This window comes from Metarhizium brunneum, chromosome 5 (genome assembly GCF_013426205.1).
Source record: "Metarhizium brunneum chromosome 5, complete sequence".
NCBI classification, from domain to species: domain Eukaryota; kingdom Fungi; phylum Ascomycota; class Sordariomycetes; order Hypocreales; family Clavicipitaceae; genus Metarhizium; species Metarhizium brunneum.
Window position 1 is genome coordinate 2,580,583 of NC_089426.1, and position 17,476 is coordinate 2,598,058.

General features: G+C 49.3%; 3 protein-coding genes across 3 annotated transcripts; 2 read left to right on the forward strand and 1 right to left on the reverse strand.

Moving 5' to 3' along the window:
• Window positions 1-2,974: 2,974 nt before the first annotated feature.
• Window positions 2,975-3,943, forward strand: rca-1 (Myb-like DNA-binding protein myb-1; the record flags this gene model as incomplete). The annotated part of the gene is made up of 1 exon (XM_014686762.1): window positions 2,975-3,943. One exon carries the CDS (start codon window positions 2,975-2,977, stop codon window positions 3,941-3,943), a length of 969 nt encoding a protein of 322 aa, XP_014542248.1.
• A 9,155-nt stretch (window positions 3,944-13,098) lies between these two features.
• On the reverse strand, window positions 13,099-13,529 carry G6M90_00g088680 (uncharacterized protein; the record flags this gene model as incomplete). The annotated part of the gene is made up of 3 exons (XM_014686761.1): window positions 13,099-13,245; window positions 13,299-13,438; window positions 13,502-13,529. The coding sequence occupies 3 exons, from the start codon at window positions 13,527-13,529 to the stop codon at window positions 13,099-13,101; spliced, it is 315 nt and encodes a 104-aa protein (XP_014542247.1).
• Window positions 13,530-15,035: 1,506 nt separating this feature from the next.
• On the forward strand, window positions 15,036-16,869 carry sec39 (Protein transport protein sec39; the record flags this gene model as incomplete). The annotated part of the gene is made up of 3 exons (XM_014686760.2): window positions 15,036-15,516; window positions 15,580-15,736; window positions 15,786-16,869. 3 exons carry the CDS (start codon window positions 15,036-15,038, stop codon window positions 16,867-16,869), a joined length of 1,722 nt encoding a protein of 573 aa, XP_014542246.2.
• Between the last annotated feature and the right edge of the window lie 607 nt (window positions 16,870-17,476).

Genomic DNA, 17,476 nt, shown 5'->3' on the forward strand with positions numbered 1-17,476 from the left:
ATGACCTTGATTAGCGGTATATTTGTAACCTTGACTCGTAATCGCATACTCGCCCAGCAATTTATCGCACCATCTCGTCTGGCATCTGACCTTACTTGCTAGTCGATATTTAAGCATGAATCAATACTCTAAAACCATTTGTAGTGAAATCTAGATTGTGCTTTGCCGTTCCTCAACAATGTAGCGCATGCTTCTCTGGGCTGGTAAAACCGGCGTCGTCTCCGGCCACCTACATGCCACTAATTAGCGAGGGATTGACGTGGTCTCGTGCCCGTCACAATCTATTTGACTTTTTTTTAGTCAAGGGCAAGTATGTCAATGACAGTGCCATTGTTCCGCATGGTCCTCGCTAGGCGAAGTTTATGCCATGACCCGCGTATGATTGGGTGCTGTGTACGAGAGTAAAAAGAGAGGTTAGCAGGTGGTCGGCACTATAGGTTTAGAACATGATCGCCAGGCGCTCGACATCTACTCGGCAACATGTCTACATGGCTTGAAACTCTGACAGCCTGGTGCCAAGACAAGCCTCTGGTCATTCTCGAACCACCGGACGCCAGGTGCAATGTTGCATGACCACCAGGGCAGCATCAGTCATAATACCATGGCCGGTTAGGCAAAAGTATCAGACCCAACCACACCGTCCGACGTTCAGCGTTGATGCAAACCTAAAAACTATGTGATGTTTGCGCTTTTTGGTCATCCATGACGCGTATATGCTGATACTGAAGATGCTCCTTTAAGCCGCTTGGGTTCTTCATCGTTTATTCGGTGAGTGGTGGGCGCTTGGCAAAACTTTGAGGAGTAGGGTAATTCTCTTTCCAATCATACCCAGTTGCCAGGCAGCCAGACATTCCCAGGTGTCGGAAGCAGAAACACAGGGTCGTGACATTTCTAGCAAAGCGTTTCACATTGACTGACGTGTAACTATTCGTAGACGACGGATACGACGCGACTTGATATTTAGTCTTTTGCCTACCCACCCTAAGTAGGTAACTAGTAGGTAGCAGGTAGGCATGGCATGTAAGTAAGCAGAGTTTTGCAGGCTCTCTGCGACTGGGATTCAATTCTGCCTCTACGTGCCTCTGAGGTCACTTGAGCGGCCGGCCGTATTGACTCCCTGGCTTGATATGGTTCAAATATTGGTCAGGTCAATAGCTTCGCAGGGCAGCTGGCAAGGACCGTTCCGCCAGTCCTGTCAAGCCACGGGCGGCTTGGTCCAGTGGGCATGAAATTAACCCTGTACCATCCGGAGCACGTAAATATCAACATTGAATGTTTAATACCTACCTACCTAAGTAGGTAGATATTGTACACACCAGTTGACGTTCAATGCTCTTGCTTTCGCACCTTCTCCCTAGTGCCCTAGGTGAGTAGGTAGACTCCGCACCTGACCGATGATAGGCACTCGATGTGACTGGTCGACCTCTCAAAAGACGGATAGATGATGCTTGTCAAAACCGTGAATGAGAACAATGCAGTGGATTATCCAACGTCACTACGCCTGGATACCACCTCTTGGATCTGATCAGTTCCATCTTGGCAACGATGGCAGTTGTTGTGGTTCCGCTAACCTGTCTCATGATCTCTCAACGCAATCGCGCCATCCAAGATGTTAGAACCAACCGCACTTGTTGTTAGAAGGAACTTAATTGCAAAGGCGTGTATAGGGGAGGCTGCTTCCACTGTGTGCGTTAGGTCTCTTCAACAAACCAGAATTAGCCTTTATCTTTTGCACTTGTCACGATTGACGTAAAGTTTATTGCCTGCCCGCATGCCCCTTTGTTACTCTAGCAAACTCTAGAAGGCAACCAGGCACATCTGACCTACCTACCGAGGTGCCTAGTAGGCTTCACGACATCATGCCCCCTATCCTCGCATGCCAGTGATTTCATTCTCGGCAAGCGTCACCTGCCTATGGGCTCTAACATGACAGTCTACAAATCTCAAGCCAAAGAGGTAAAATCCTTTCTGTCCTTTTTTGCCCTGACCAGAAGTATAAGCCGCGCGGGATTTAGCTCCAAGGGCTTACGGTAGATAGTAGGCAGTTGGTATGATTCGCTAGTAGAATTTCAAAGTTAGCAACAGAATCCCAACCGACTGACTAGAGACTGTTCGGAGCATTGACATGGAGATAGTGCCAGCTTGAACGAAGCCTGGCACTGGACTCGGCGAGGCAAGCTGAGTGGGCAAAAGGCTCCTGATTGGCAAGGGTCTACGTTCTGGTGGCAGGTACTGTACGGAACACATGACCAAATGAGGTAAGTAGACCAGGGGATGGTGGATCTGGCCAAGCAAGCGCCATCCCGGCTGCAGATCATTGTGTTCTATTCTCCAGCCCTCCGACGCACACCCCCCCGTTCACCCAGCACGCCCAATGCGTGGGACGGGAGTTCACGCTCCTCCATGCTCCCCTGTGCTACACGGGAGTGTAACCGTCACCAGATTTCAACCATGGGCTGCCTTCCGTCGCTACTTTGGGACTCTGCATTATCTGGCTGGCCTATTAGTCACATCTCTTTGGTTACCAATTGGCCTGCCGCCCCTGTCCGTACTACAATGTTGACTCTCTTAAAGTCACGCCCCACGTCCACACCCTCTCCGCTAAGATTTTGTCCAGTCAATGTCAAGTGGTGCGTCTGACAGCGGTGCTAACACAAGTACACCGAGCCTCATCGGGCCTCCCCATCATTGACGCATTCGCTTGCATATTTACTTTCTTCTAGTCGCGAACCCCCTCTCCGCCCGAACTCTCCCATCGACACAATGAAAATAGCTTGATACTTCGGCGCAACTTTATTTTTCTTAATGATTTCAGCCACCGTGACAAGAAATCCTATAAATTAAGCGAGTTTCAGCAAACTTGTCATCAGTTCGAAGCTGTCAACAACCTACCCAGGGCAGTTGAGCATAGCGGTCACTAACGCTTCCCGCTTTCTATCTTTCACCATCGCAGACGATTGCCTGGATTTCAACCATGGAACCTCGTCAACGGAGAGGTCCTTGGTCCAACACCGAGGACCGTTTCCTTCTGAGCCTGATTGGAAATCGAGGCCCTTTGAACTGGGTTCGCATCGCTCAAGTTCTTGGATCCCGTACCCCAAAGCAATGCCGAGAACGCTATCACCAGAATCTTAAACCATCTTTAAATCATGACCCTATTACACCCGAGGAAGGCGCCAAGATCGAGTATTTGGTAGAAACTGTTGGAAAACGATGGGCCGAGATTGCCCGCCGCCTTGACGGACGAAGTGACAACGCGGTCAAAAACTGGTGGAATGGAAGTCAAAATCGAAAGAAGCGCTCCGAACGCCGACGCCGTGCTTCAAATTCAACATCCGCAGCTCAATCACCATCGTCGACTTCGTCCTCGCCGCTGCCATCATTTGATCATGGCATGCAACGAGCGCCACTTTCAATCATGAGCCCGATACTTCCCGCGCCATTTTCCAACAATCTAAGGTCACCTATGTCTGGCTCCAGGAGTCGAATTGGGTCTTTGGTGGATGGCCCTCTTCCATCACCATGCTCTTCTGAGCCATCAGATTTGGATTCAAGCGCCCATTACACGACGTCCCCAGCTGATCGACCACGCTCACTTTATTCTCAAATACCACAGGTTGAGCTCCCTCCATTGCGCGGATGGCCAGAACCCGTTCCGGCAGAGTCTCAGCTGCCTCGTATTAGTCCAATGGGCAGGCTTGATGAAGGGAGGTTTGGCAGGGACTTCGTGCGCCTGCCTCCATTGTCTAGTCCATCCGAACCCATGACAACACCTGCTTTACCGACATTGCAGAAGGAGGAGGAAGGGAAAGACCTGCGACATGAGCAATCGCAGCGAGAACCACAGCTTCCTCCCCGACATTTGGGGGCATCAGACTCAAGTGCCGAGGAAGCTAGCAACGACACGGGTTATAAAATGAGACTTGCGTCACTATTGGCGTAGTAGAGTTTCTGTGTGTTGTTAGTAGTCGTTGCCAACACTGTTTCCCGCCGTGGCTCGAAGTGCCACTTGGAGTTCATGGGCCCTGGCACAGTGACGAGATGCACGGTACATGCTAGACATTCGTCCGCCTTCAAGGTTGCTGCCTTAGGGAAACTATGGATAATTGACGCGCTCGCTACAAGCTCTCATCTTGAAGCGATGTTGCGTCTCAAGTTCACAACTTAGCCAGGCGCCTGGCTCATTGTCAACATACCAGTCTAACCTCACTTGCTTAAGCGTTTCCCCCTCTTATCTTTGCTGTCTATTTCGCTGTCGTGTGACGACCCAGGCCTGCGGTCATTTGTTAAACATTCTGCCAATCTATACCCCCGACCGTTTTGGCAGAACTTGGTCTAGCACTCTACTACAGTTGGGCGAATTCATGTATGTGTCACGAGAAGACTTGGCTTGAGGCTGCTCTGGCGTATCTGGAGTTGTTTTAGGGAAAGGGGCAAAAGAGAGGATTTTTGTGTTAGTGTCAATTAATATGTCTTGTTTTCAGCGACCGTCCCGTACTCGTGTGAGAGAGCAAAGATGCATTGTGTCTGTAGAGCGGAACTGCTTTGTGATCTGAGGTGCAGTCTGGTCTCTCGACTCGTACAAGTCAAATTGCTGACAGCCGCATTCCTTATCTGGCTCTTGGATTGTTCCGGCCAAGGAGCAAGCGGCTGACCAGGCCAGACACAAAAAGCCATGGCCAGTTCATATTCTCAGCAGAAAGGTGTGCCCCAGGGCAAGAATATTAACCTAAGCCTCTAAGAACAAAGCATTGGTTACCCATACTTCCGAGTCAATGCTCGCGTTGATAGCACGTAGCTGCTAGCAGGAGTATAAAACTACGATGAACATTGCAGCTCTTGACGCCCAGTTCACTACTTGCACTTGGCTACGTGTTGTATAGCAAGGTGTTGAAGAAATCGAGTGGTGTGTAGTACTACGATGATGCGTGCGAAAGATTTGGAATTGACGGATCCATAATGCAGAAGTCGAGATCGACATGACCCTGATGAGACGGAGAATACTAGTAGCAATAGGACCAATATGAAGTTCTAAATGGGGTTTGGTAACAGTTCCCGCGTGAGATGTGCTAGCACTGGAGATGGAGATGCGGGTAGCTGATTGACTCACACACCAGACCATTGACATTTCTCAGCGACGATCAATTTGGAGATTGAGGTGAGAGCCTTCAAATGTCGGAGGGAGGAAGCCGACCAGTCAAAGCCTGAGGGCCACATACTTTACTTACATGGGCACCTACATACTACGTACCTACCTAGGTACCTTCCTACTCAAGTACTTTAGGTAGGTAGGTACATACCTGCTATGTACCTCTTGGGTATAGATGGTGATTGTCTCTAGTTCGCCTTGAAGAAAGGTCTAGTGAAGTGATTAATTTTTTGTTACTTAGCTGCTAGGGCAATAGTATGTACAATACGGCCCAAAACATGCAGACAAAAAACGTTGAAGAGCAGGGATGTCTGTCCCAGATGTATGTAGTATCTCGATGGGTGCCCGTCGGCCTTCATCCTGGATGCAGCGGAGACCTGAACCCCCCTTCCCCAGCTCTTCAATCTCCCAAGTGCTGGTAGAGTACGGAGTACTCCACATTGTTGGTCCGACCGTTGGCAATCTATATTAAAATAGGACGAGAGAACAGGGAAGCCTGTCTTGTGAATCACCCAATCACAAACTGTCGGAGTCACTCCGATCGCCCCTTTGTCTTTTCTCTCCGAGCTTGATGCTCTTGGTCCCTTCCAAAGGCAACCAGTGAGGTCCGCTCATGCTGATGTGATTGGTACGGGGAGATGGCAATGGCTCTCGACAGTGAACTATGCAAGTACTAGCTAGGGATCTCATGGGATCCTGTGGAACCTTGGAATGGCGTCACGACTGGCGTTTGTATGTACCAGGTCTATGGGTTGGCAAATTGCAGCAATGAGGCGGCAATGTTCTGGAAAGGCGGGCTTCTTGATCATCAGTATGGTGGCAGAGACTTGCGCAAATTTTCGGTTGACCACGAGCGAGTTGGCCATGGAGTTGGGCTTTTGTGCTGGCTGTTCGGCGACTCCGTCATTTTCAACGGCCTGGTGCGCAAAAAACAAGATGGTACCAGAAGATGTCCGGTAGGGGAAAATTGTCAGGCTTCCTTCCATACTGTACATATGTACATGGGTCAGTACCTACCTAAGTACCTCTAAGTACCTTGACACAGCCAACATTGAACATTGTACATACAATAGGTACTCCGTACATGCTTGGACTTGATGGAAGGAAGGCTGTTGTGTTGGTTGGTATGCACCGCCCCCACCCCCTTTCCCCCTGCAGGAAGTGGAAGGACGGGACAACTCAGGAACTTGCATTTGAGTGACTTTCGTTTGTGCCGGCAGACATTAAATGCATGTGCTGGGTCTGGCGGGGTCCACCGTCACCGTTGGCTTTCCAGCGGTTATTAGGGTCGCGCCGCTATTCTGTCCTGTGTGGATGCCTGATCCATGGATGTGGTTCTACAATCACTAATCGTCAATCTCACGTTTTGCTCTGCAGCACGGCATCGTTACCTTCCCCCCCTACGACTTGGTTGCCAGGCACCTTGGCACATCCACTGTCGTCTTGGATTCATAGTCTAATACCCAGCGGACCAGATGAACTGTGTTGTCTGCCTCGGGTTTCGTTGTGTCAATGCTTGTACATACCTGCTCGGGTACATACGTACGTATCAGACTTTAGCCATAGACGTACCTGCTTAGTAGATCACTACCTAGGTACAGAGTACCTAGTTAGGTATTGATGCAATGGATCTGTCTGCGCTCCTGATGGCGATCTTGGCAAGAATATTCCGCACAGCACAGCCAGGCGGCCCGAAGATGTTTGCTCCGTTGTGGTGGGGTGGTAAGTGGCAGCCGCCGCCCATTCTGGCGATTCTTGGCGCTGACTTTCGAGGCCTGGAGAAAGCTTGAGAGATTGGAGAGCGTATTCCCAGCCAATACGCGAACAGAGTAGCCGGGTGGATGCTTTGGCGCCGTTGACCCAACATTGACACCCCCAATTCAGTACAGGCGAAAGGTCAACGGGCGTCCCGCAATTATCTATAACTAAGTGCTCAAGGTCGGTATGTAGAGGCTTACGGATGTGGCCGTTCGGCTATGGGCCGTGGTGGGGCCGGTAGCTTCAAGTACGGAGTGCTCAAGCAGCAAGGTTACGTCTGGTACTTTCCTTATACCTAGCAGTTTGTTGCAGGGGCTTCAATGTTCTCTCAGCTAAAGTACTACTAGTAGTAGTAGTAGTAGTAGTAGTACTGGACAATACATAAATGTACATAGGTACCTAGGTACACATGCATGCACAACAATATTGACTCTTCCGGCTGATCCATCCCTCTGTTACTGGCAATCTGGAACGTTGAATGGTTGGGTGGTTGTGCCTCAATCAATCAAGACCCCATCCTGAGGTTGACTGCATCGTCTTCCAGAAAACTAAAGTAATACGTCGTACAGTCTGGCGCGTTGCACAAGATCCGGCCCCACACGCAGTACATATGCATGTATATACGATTCGTCGTTGACCCCTTCCATCTAGGAGTGAAGCCAATGCAAGAAGCAACAAGATGCTGCTGCTGAGACGTGAACCATGCTGATCAGCGGACCCTGGGCTATTAACCACGAAGACGAATCAACTTGACTCGTACGCAGTTATGACTACTACTCACAGCAGCAACAGTAGCGACGACGACCAAGACTCAAGTAAGAGACACGCACGTGCGCGGACCGTAAGCAGTTGGGGTTAACAGGAAGCCCTTGTGCAGAGCGACACATCTAGCCTATTCAACTAGATATTCAGTAGATGTTGATGGGGCAAAGACGGCATACAACATCCGAGAGCTTACTCCGTACTCGGTACAGTCCTCCCAAGAGGTGACTGGCGCTTCTGCCCCGACAATCGCCGGAGTGACATCGATAACGCGTGGTGTTGGCGGCAACTTGGGGTCCGGACGTGTACGCAGCCTAGGTCACTTGGCGGCTGAGCGTCCTGGTTCGTTTGGAGAGCCAGACGACTGCCATCATTCGTCTATGGTGAGGCTCATCGTGACGGCCTTGATTGGTGATACTGGACTACATATGTATCCTTTCACTGACCTGCATCAGCCATTCGGGGTCTCGGTTCTTATCAATTCCCGCAAGCTACATGACGGAGAACGGTATTCAGAGAGAGAGAGAGAGAAAAGCGGCACCATGGTATTCCGAGGTGAGCACAGATGGCAACCTGTTTCCATTGGTGGTAATTAACGGTGAAATGCCGGCCCTGGGCTGAGCTGGCAGACTGGTCCCAATGGCTGGAGCTTAGCCCCGTGCGTCAGTCGCCGGGCGCCAGTTCCTTGTGAACCCCGCCATGGCCCATCACCGTTTTCGTGGCTTAGTTCTGGGGGTGGGCCGCCGCCAATTTTTGTCATTTTCTGGTGTACGGAGTACCAGACATCGATACTGCTGGGCCCTTCCATGTTCGTGCCGACTGAAGTTCCTGGTGGGTATCTGCACTTGGAGGGATACCTTGAATGTCCATTACTGCATATCCGTACGTAAGTACCGAGGTACTTCAGCTGTGAACTCTCACTTTCCAGAACCCCTGCACCAACGGTTATTTGGAAGCCGACAAATTTCGGTCCGAGCTTGCTCGCTCCATGTGCTCACCTCCACCAGGCATGCTTATCAACGTTGGAATACACATCATCATGGCCACAAAGTAGGATTCAGGACCCCGAAAATACCTAGTTGCGGAGCGCACTCCGTATTCTGTGCCGCGGCCGTCAAGCTACTCTCTACATATAAAGTACATGGAACATGGCTAGGTGCTGTAGTACCAGACATCATACTACACTCCGTAGTAAGTAGTAAATCCCAAACACGCAATATTTGTGGTTGTGGCGCCCTGTCTTTGTCGTATCGCATGTTCAGTGCGGCATCTTCTCAGCCACGCCTCTGGTCACAAACAACCGGATACCGACTCGAGCAATCCTGCAATCCTGGCGGGCTCGAAAGTCGTGTCTTGCCAAGAAGTCATCAACTCAAGACAGTCGATCCGTTGTCCAGTGCTTTCTCCTCACTCCAGCGACTCCACCTACAAGGAGTGAGTATTCAGCCAGCAAAGTTAGAAGGCCCTCGGGACAAGAACAGTTGACATTTGAAGAGAGAAGACGCGGGGCATTCATTGCGCGTTTGACACGTACTTAACGCAGTACATACATACAGTAAGTACATACATACAACTCTGTACTACTAGCCCCGTATTGGAGTAGTAGGAGCCCGATTAACTGGACAGGTCTGGTGGCGCAGAGATCTCCTGCCGCGTGTGCATGGCTGCCCTTGCCCTTGCCCTTGCCCTTGCGGTGTGTTCCCCGACGCATCAAGGGAACCATTGACGTCTATCAGGTCCGGTCTGGTGTGTTTTGTGGGACGACGACGTTGACTTGAAAAGTCAATACTACTACTCCAAAGGGTCAACTGCAAATTTGATCCAAGCATTGTCGAGGAGCATTGCGGCTTTTCAACTTAGCATCGTGAGTCAATCAAAATGTATGCAAATAATGGAGACACACGCGAGCACGAACCATCAACACTGTGCCAATCTACTAAAGTGAAAGAATAATATACGTGCCCTTTGCTCATCATCCTCGACTTCGCGCCGTGCCAAGAAGACGACTTTTGGTTCCGAAGTTGTAAATGTCACACGAGGCGCGTTCTGTGGCACATGCGCTCAACGCCAAGTTTCTGCGCATTCCCGTGCAGAGCCTACCGTTGCCCTGCCACATATAGGTACATAAAGTACTCAATTTACCTAAAGCTAGGTACTTATCTTAGGTACCTACAGTAGGTGCCTACTCCGTCCGTGTCTGCCTGGACACTGGAGCGCAACGACACCTGGATTACCCAGTACATGCATTCTTGCCTCATCAGAGCATTGCAGTTTATTGTGCTACGTGCTCAGGAGCGGATGTGGATGCGATGGAAAGGGAATGGCGGCCGGTTGAAGTCGCCTCCTTCCACGAGCTGCATCGGACTAATCGCACCCCCCATCCATTAGCATCCCTGTGTAAGATATGACAGAAAACTACCACCTCGTCGGGGTCTTCAAGTTTGGCGAAATCGACTCTGATTTGCTTAAATACGACTGCGCAACCCGAGATCCCGAACCATTCTACCGGTATTGAGCATGCGCAGCACAGGGATCAGCCCTCCCTGGCCTGGGACATGTCTTGTGCAGCCAATCCAGTCTGCCGGATGGGGGACCAGGGGGTTCAAACCAAGACAACAGAGTTACGAGGCTGTTGGTGCCGTAGATCATTGTTTGCTCTTTGCACGCACGAGCACGCACCAGCCGTTGAACCTACTACCTGCTGGGTAAGTACATAGTCACCTCCACGCCCCCAAACTCCCCTAGTAGTTACTAGGTACTTACCGCCTACTCCGTACTGGGTAGGGGTACTTAGATGTCAACTGGTATATACTTAAGTAGGTATGTGAAAACCTACAGCTCGCCCTGTGTTTGTACGGAGTAGCCCAGCCCAAGGCATTGGGTACTACCTCAATTCTGAGCAGCTACTTCGAGCAGAACTGTTGTAACGTTGACATCTTATTCCCGCCAGAACTTTCATGGAGCTGAGCCTTTCATTGTTCTCGAATGGACTGGGAGAAGGCGCCATAAAAGGTCTAGTCTAGACGGATGTTGTTAGGATTTTCACCCAAAGCAATACAACAGACCACACTTCCTTCAAATCCGACGGCGCTGTCATGATTTGCAGCAAGATGCACTGTCACTGAACATAGAACATGGCATCCCCTATGCCATCAAATTATAATATGTGCTTCAAGAACCAGTCATCAACCGCATGACATGCTCAGCTGGAAGAAGCTTTCTGATCCTGTTGGAAACTCTCGGCACCTAGCATTGTTACCAGTTTCTGGGCGCTGCAAGAGCCGTATGAAATTATCGGCAGCGCCGAACTTCATGTTCCTGGGGATATGAATGCTTCTCGACGCCTTGCAGTACCGCTGTATGTTGTGCGTTGCTCGACAAGCCCAGGTAACCCAGAAGCTTAACGTCCTCCCACTTAGAGGCAGGCACAGTCTCAAAATGCAGCCACCTTCTCATAGGATCAGGTTAGCTTCCAATGAGGCATATGGAGAATATGAGTGTCTGGATTGGACGCGGATATAAATGTGAAGGCTACGCTCTCACCAGGCCTGCTCAATAATTAGGCCCAGTTGCCATGGCAATGCGTTTGACAAGTACTGAACTCGAACTCTAAAGTCAGCCTTCGCATAATGAGGCTCATCCATTGTGAGGGATGGTCAACCTCCTGACCGGTGCCGCTTTGTGACGCCTAAGCATTTCACTAAACGAGAAACTGACCAGGAGGAATCACAGCACCAGACAACTATTAGAAATCTGCTCCATTCTTTCCGGAAGCGAATTTCCAAAAGATTTTGACCTTCTTGTATTAAGTATGCCTGAGTCTCGAACATTGAGGCAAGCTGCTATGCTGAGATGATACAGGAGTAGTCGGTAGATTTCGGACCAAAGGGACTTGCTTGTTTTCCCTCCCTTCTTCTTTTGCCGTTCTCCCCTCCTCTGTTTGACGTCTCCGTCTTAGAGTCAAGAGTAGTAGAAATTTCATGGAAGAGATGACAGCTAACACGCAAATTCTGATTTTCGACTTGTGTTATAGTATGTCATTGGGATGTGGCAGGACGGAGCAAGGCCCTTTGCATCTACTCCAATAGGCAACCCACAGGAATGATTAATGTAGCCCAGGCACTTGAATTTGAATAACAGAATGATTGATGCTTCAAATATACCTGTTTTCCCCCGTTACTTCAAGGGCATATCTGTTCTCATATGTCATTCACCGCTTTCATACCCCCTACTTGTACGAGGTTTTCCAGCTCAGACCTCTATCCATCCTCTAACAGACTGGCCTACTCTTTAATAATTGGGTTACTAAGTCATGACCACCTCTGCTTCTGGTTTTCGACGATTTTTACCTGGTATTCTGCCCTTCAATAGGACTCTTGACGAGGCAAAAAGCTTTCCCTTGCTAGGATGCTAGACTCTTTGTCCTTACTATTGGAGCACTAAATCTAGTCCGAAGTTCCTTGGGGAAGTCACCATTGCGAAAAGGGATTGCGTGGACTTCTACAACGGGCACCGGAAGTCGTCGTAATAAGCGTAAATGACACTGCAGATATGTCACGACGATTATCGGACTTGACCGTTGAATCATAGAGCAAAGAGATCCAGCAATAGCAGCCCTTGGCCGAATATTTCCGATATCCAGCTAACAAGTGTGCCTTCTTGGCTCTTTCTGTCTGTCTGCATGGCTATGCGGGGAAAAGTAAATCCCGCGCGAAGTAAAACGAAAGCTTAATATCACACGCCCCAAAAGGCGGGAATGATGATATACAGATATGAAGAGGTTCTTAGTTCAGCCTGCAAATTTCTGAACACTCAGTTGGCTGTGATAGGCGCGTACGAATGAGAGTTTAATTAGCCTAGTATCCGAAAATGGGTAGCTGGTAGCTATGTTAAAATCTCGAACACGGGGAAGCTCTTAGTTAGGCCCTAGTTGGATATTTTGAACGACGAACAGTAGTCCGCCGAGCTCTGTGTATGTATGGCTAGGGGCCTATACATAATATATGGGATGTCTGAAAAGAAGATAGCCTGCCACGACCGACGGTAAGACCTCAAGCTAAATCGAAAGCCGGGATCTACGGCTCGGAGTCACAGGCACATGTCTCAACTGCAATAGGAAGGTGATTTGGTACGTTCCAACAGATAGAAAACAAAAAAAATAAAAAAATAAAAATCAAAGAAAATAAGCAACCCTGAGGAGTAAGAGTCTGGGCTGCAGCCTGGACAAAACTTCGACCTCACGAGAGCCCAATAGAGACGCAAACTGATACCGTCAAACAAAAAAAGAAATACGATCATCAAGTAAGGAGAGCTGCAAGCTGTGAAACACTCTGCCAATATTTGCCCCAGCTCCAAACAGTAAACTAGCGTCGTGGCTTCAAACATAATGTACACACTTGGATGCGACACCCATGCCAATTTACGCTCATTTATGCTTGATGAAGCACCTTTTTTGTGTCTTCCTCCTTACCCAGCAGTCCCAAATTCCGTATTTGTTTGGCGCTTGGGGCATCGTCTCGAGGTGTCGCGGCTTCTGATCTGGCATACGCCGCCTTCATTGCTACAGCTCTAGCATGCTGCGTACTGTTAGCGTCTACAACGCTTGGGTGTTCCCGGAACTAACACAGACCTCTTTCTTGTGATGCAAACACTCGTAGTAGTCCTCCAGCCCGGGCGAACATTTCTTCTTCCCGTGATCGTCCTCAGCAGTGGTGTTGACGACGTAACATGCCATGACTTCTTGCCAGAAGGGAAAGCAGCGTCCAACGCCTATGAGCGATTGTGGTCAGTCTCAGAAGGAAAGGGGGTTGATATCGGATGCTACAAACATACCCCCATGCATTCCATATCCCGACGCCATGATAAGCCAATATGTCGTGTGTTAGGACGTTCAAATGAGTTGCCGAGTTTATTTGCTGGGCGGTAATTCGAAGTTCAGTTGAGGATCAATCACGACCAGTACTAATGGGATTCCATTAGCTGGTAGTGGGGGTCATCCTGCTTGACATAAGGTACTTTGATCTACGTATAATATGGCGGAAGTATAATGTATCTATTGATAGTGAGCCTCGACATTTTGGCGGGTCTGTTTTAGTGCCGCGTTAGATGCATAACATCGTGCATGAGCTTTAGAAGCCAGTTTCCACTATAGGCACTGCTGGGCATTATTATGTCTATGCACTTATCACTGCCGTCGTATGTGATGTCAAGATCCAAGACCATGAACGGCGAGCAGCGGCCAAGCGACAGGCTTCTATTATAAGAAGACACACAAACCTGGAACTAAACGCTTCAAAATATCATACGGTGAATGCTCAGAGAAAGGCCCCTTTTAGTGGGCAGCGTTTTCCCCACCATGGCAAACACTTTGCACCCAGCGAAGGTGTTACTTCTGGCTGTTCACTTCGCGCAACATGCCGACATTGATAGTCTCTCGATTCTAACCAGCACTCATACAACTATCATTCACGACGAAATTTTATTACGCATCCTGCTAACTCATCTACCGGAGACTGAGAGACCTGCCGCCTATGTTGGTTTCTTGCAAAAGTTGGTTGATCATAGCTTCGAGCCGTGCCAACTCACTGGATTGGATACGTCGCCAGTCAACAGTATAGATGACAACGAAGCGGTGAAGAGGGCTACAAAACTTCATCTACTGCCACTAGTATGCCGGAATCCGCCCGAGATCGCCCAGGGGGACGCACTCAGCCGCTTCCTGTTTCTGAGAATCCATCAGATGAATGAAGAAACTGGGATGCTCGCCCAGTTGCTTGATCTACTTTTACCATTTGGTCGCCACAGTCCTGGCATACATAAATGGGCAATGTCCACGGTAATTCCGTATGTACGGAAAGGTCTACAATATCGCGCCGGAACATCACTTGCTTATTCCTTAATCGAGTTCGAGAAATTGCCTGATCACCAGGCAGTTGACTTCTTGTTGTGCCCAGTTGATTCTCGCGCTCAACCGAGAGAAAATGTTGATCATGACCTGAGGGGTATTATAGGGCCATGGGTCTATGATACAGACCGATGGGAAAATTCCTCAGAGGATGGCGAGTCATCTAGGGTTTTCTGTCCTGGCTGGCACAAAGTTTGCGAGTGGTTCCTATCTCAGGCCACCCTATCATGGCCAACTGCTGTTCAAGCCATCGAACGTTGGGGTGGTCCAGAGGATGTTGAATTCGGTCATGGAATAGCACTCGACCTCCCAGCTGCACACAGGTATTATCTTAGGCAAACTTACGCTACAACCGTCTTGGCCTGTGTGTATGGTGTGCAGGAAGCTACCTTGGAGTCGTTAAGAAGGCTGCACTCCATACTGATGAATCTAAGAGTATATCTTGGCCTCCACGGTGGCACGATGTCCCTTGAGGAAACAATGAAAGTCTTACCTGGCTTGTCTTCCACAGATATAGCGGTGTTTCACAATGATCGAGTCGCGACTTATATGAGGAATGATTTATTGGGACAGAACAACCCACTGACTAGACCGAGTGAAGGTGCCACAAACCTTCTACTCGCTCTCACTCGAAGTGCTTACGTCTTGACCCTTTTTGGTTCCCCCTCTTCACCGAGATGCGTCGGAGACCTCACATTTCTCCATGACGAACGGGACCAAAGGTCTGAAATTTCGAAACTCCTGAGGACCATTGCAATCCAAGCATCCAAGGAAAATGACGACTTTCTACTAAAGGCACGAGAATTCCTGCTTTGGCTACGGGACTGGGGCCATGGCACCGCTGGCAAACCTACTGCCGGAGCAGCAACAGTTGGTGCTCTTGGCATGTTGAGCAAGGAATATGTGGAAGCAGAGTTTTTAAAGTTATTATTGTCCAGAGAACGTATGTAATGACGCGAATTACATGTTTCCAGGACATTAGAATTTGCCAGTTAACTTTGAACAGGCTATAGCCTCGCGCGCAATTTGTACGATGGTGGAGGGCCTGTACGCCTCCCAGTCGAGGTCGTACAGGATTCAGTATACGAGTCGGCCCTGAGTGCTTTCGACAATGCCACGAACCCGAATAGGTCCCGAGGAGGGTTGAAAAGATGCGATGAAATGTAGGTTTGATGATACAGGCTCATGGGCTACTGAGCTAACCACAAGTAGCATTCATGCCTTACCTAAAACCGTAGGCCTGTCGCTGCCGGGGACAAAGCGAATTATCGCGCTTTTGAAAGCCACTCACGCGCTTAGTGACTATCGCTTGGTTCTTAAGCAAGGAGAACCCTTCAGTCCTGTAGTTCTCAGGGTACATTCCGATCCGATATTCATTATCGAAAAGGTCTTGGAACAGAACCCTCGAGCCTATACTCGCCTCCAGGAGTTCCTGGAAATGGGCATGAACATGGTTCGAGCAGGTTTACCGTCCTATCGCAAGTTAGATTCTCCTACATTATTGACAACTGATTCGGAACTAAACCTCGCTGCCTATATTGCAGAACGACGCATAACAGCAATGTGTATTGAAGCTGCTTTGAAGGAGGATGACTTTGAAACCGCATACTCCTATGTTGCCAGTCGTCTAAGCATGCAAAGTCCCGAAAACTCTGATACTTCGCCCTGGCCAGTCGTAGATGAATGGTCTTGGAAGGCTGCGCTGCAGGCTGGTCAATACATTCGAACAGAGCGTTCGCAGCAACCAACTCATTTAGGTACGGCAAGCGGCAATCTTGAGATACGACACCTTGAGCAGCGTATTGAGTGTCTCGCCACCGCGCTGCGAGTCGCGCCAACTAGTCAGCTTCAGGAAATCCTCAAGAGCTTTCGGCGCTGTGAAGAGCAACTTGATTCGGCAATTAAAGAGGAAGCGGCCAATGAGCTGGCCTTGGGTGAAGAAGCTAAGGTTGACAACCTTCCAGGTGCTTTCGATCAAGTTAATGTTGAGCAGCAGTATCCTGTCAGGAATACGACTGCCAGCGTAGCAGCCCAACAGACGGAGGAAGCGCCGATGTCTCTATTTGATCTGTCTAGAGCAACTGCTCGCGCCGCTCAGCGCAATTTCACTGCTATTCCAAGCCTACAAAGCATCACAAGAGGCGCTGATGCCAACAACAATGAGCATGAAGGAGGGTCACTCTCAAGAATCCGTAAACGAGATCAGCTTCGTGAAGCTGCGACTGGGACGCTGGTTTCTGGGGTAGGGTGGTTAATCGGAGCCAATGTCGGCCAAAATAAAGAAGAAACTAGTTGATGAATATATTTTTCTCAACATCATAAAAGAAACAAGCCGGATAGTCATGCAAGATATTTAGCAACACTATGTTTTAGCCAAATCTAAGCCAGGGAACCGTAATTAACCACGCAAAACACCATGAACATATCGTGATGCGTCAGACACACTACCAAATTAGTGATTCATCACCGCCCGCGCCGGCGAAGGCTATCTTGCGATAGCTAGCTGATGAGTACATATATATATGGATGACTTTGGATCTTCGACCCCAGGTGACAATTGTCGATCACAGACTAAAGCAGTATCTAACTGAGTACCTGCAGTGGGGGAGTAGACCGAAGGCAACCCATACAACTGGCAGTCTAGTCATTATCCTGCTTCACATTTACATAGTCCCCAGCGCATCGATTCTTTTATTACATATTCACCATGTAGGTAGGTGTCGTAGCAATGGACAAACCGCGCTATTTACGACGTCGTGCGCGTAGCGTGATTTTCACCAACATAAAAAAGTGCTAGGAACATTCACCTGAGCGACAACTACTCCGGATTAATCTCGATGGAAAGGTATGTCGAGGGCATCGAACTATGTGCGCCTTGTGACAAGGCAAAGCCGCAAAGCTCG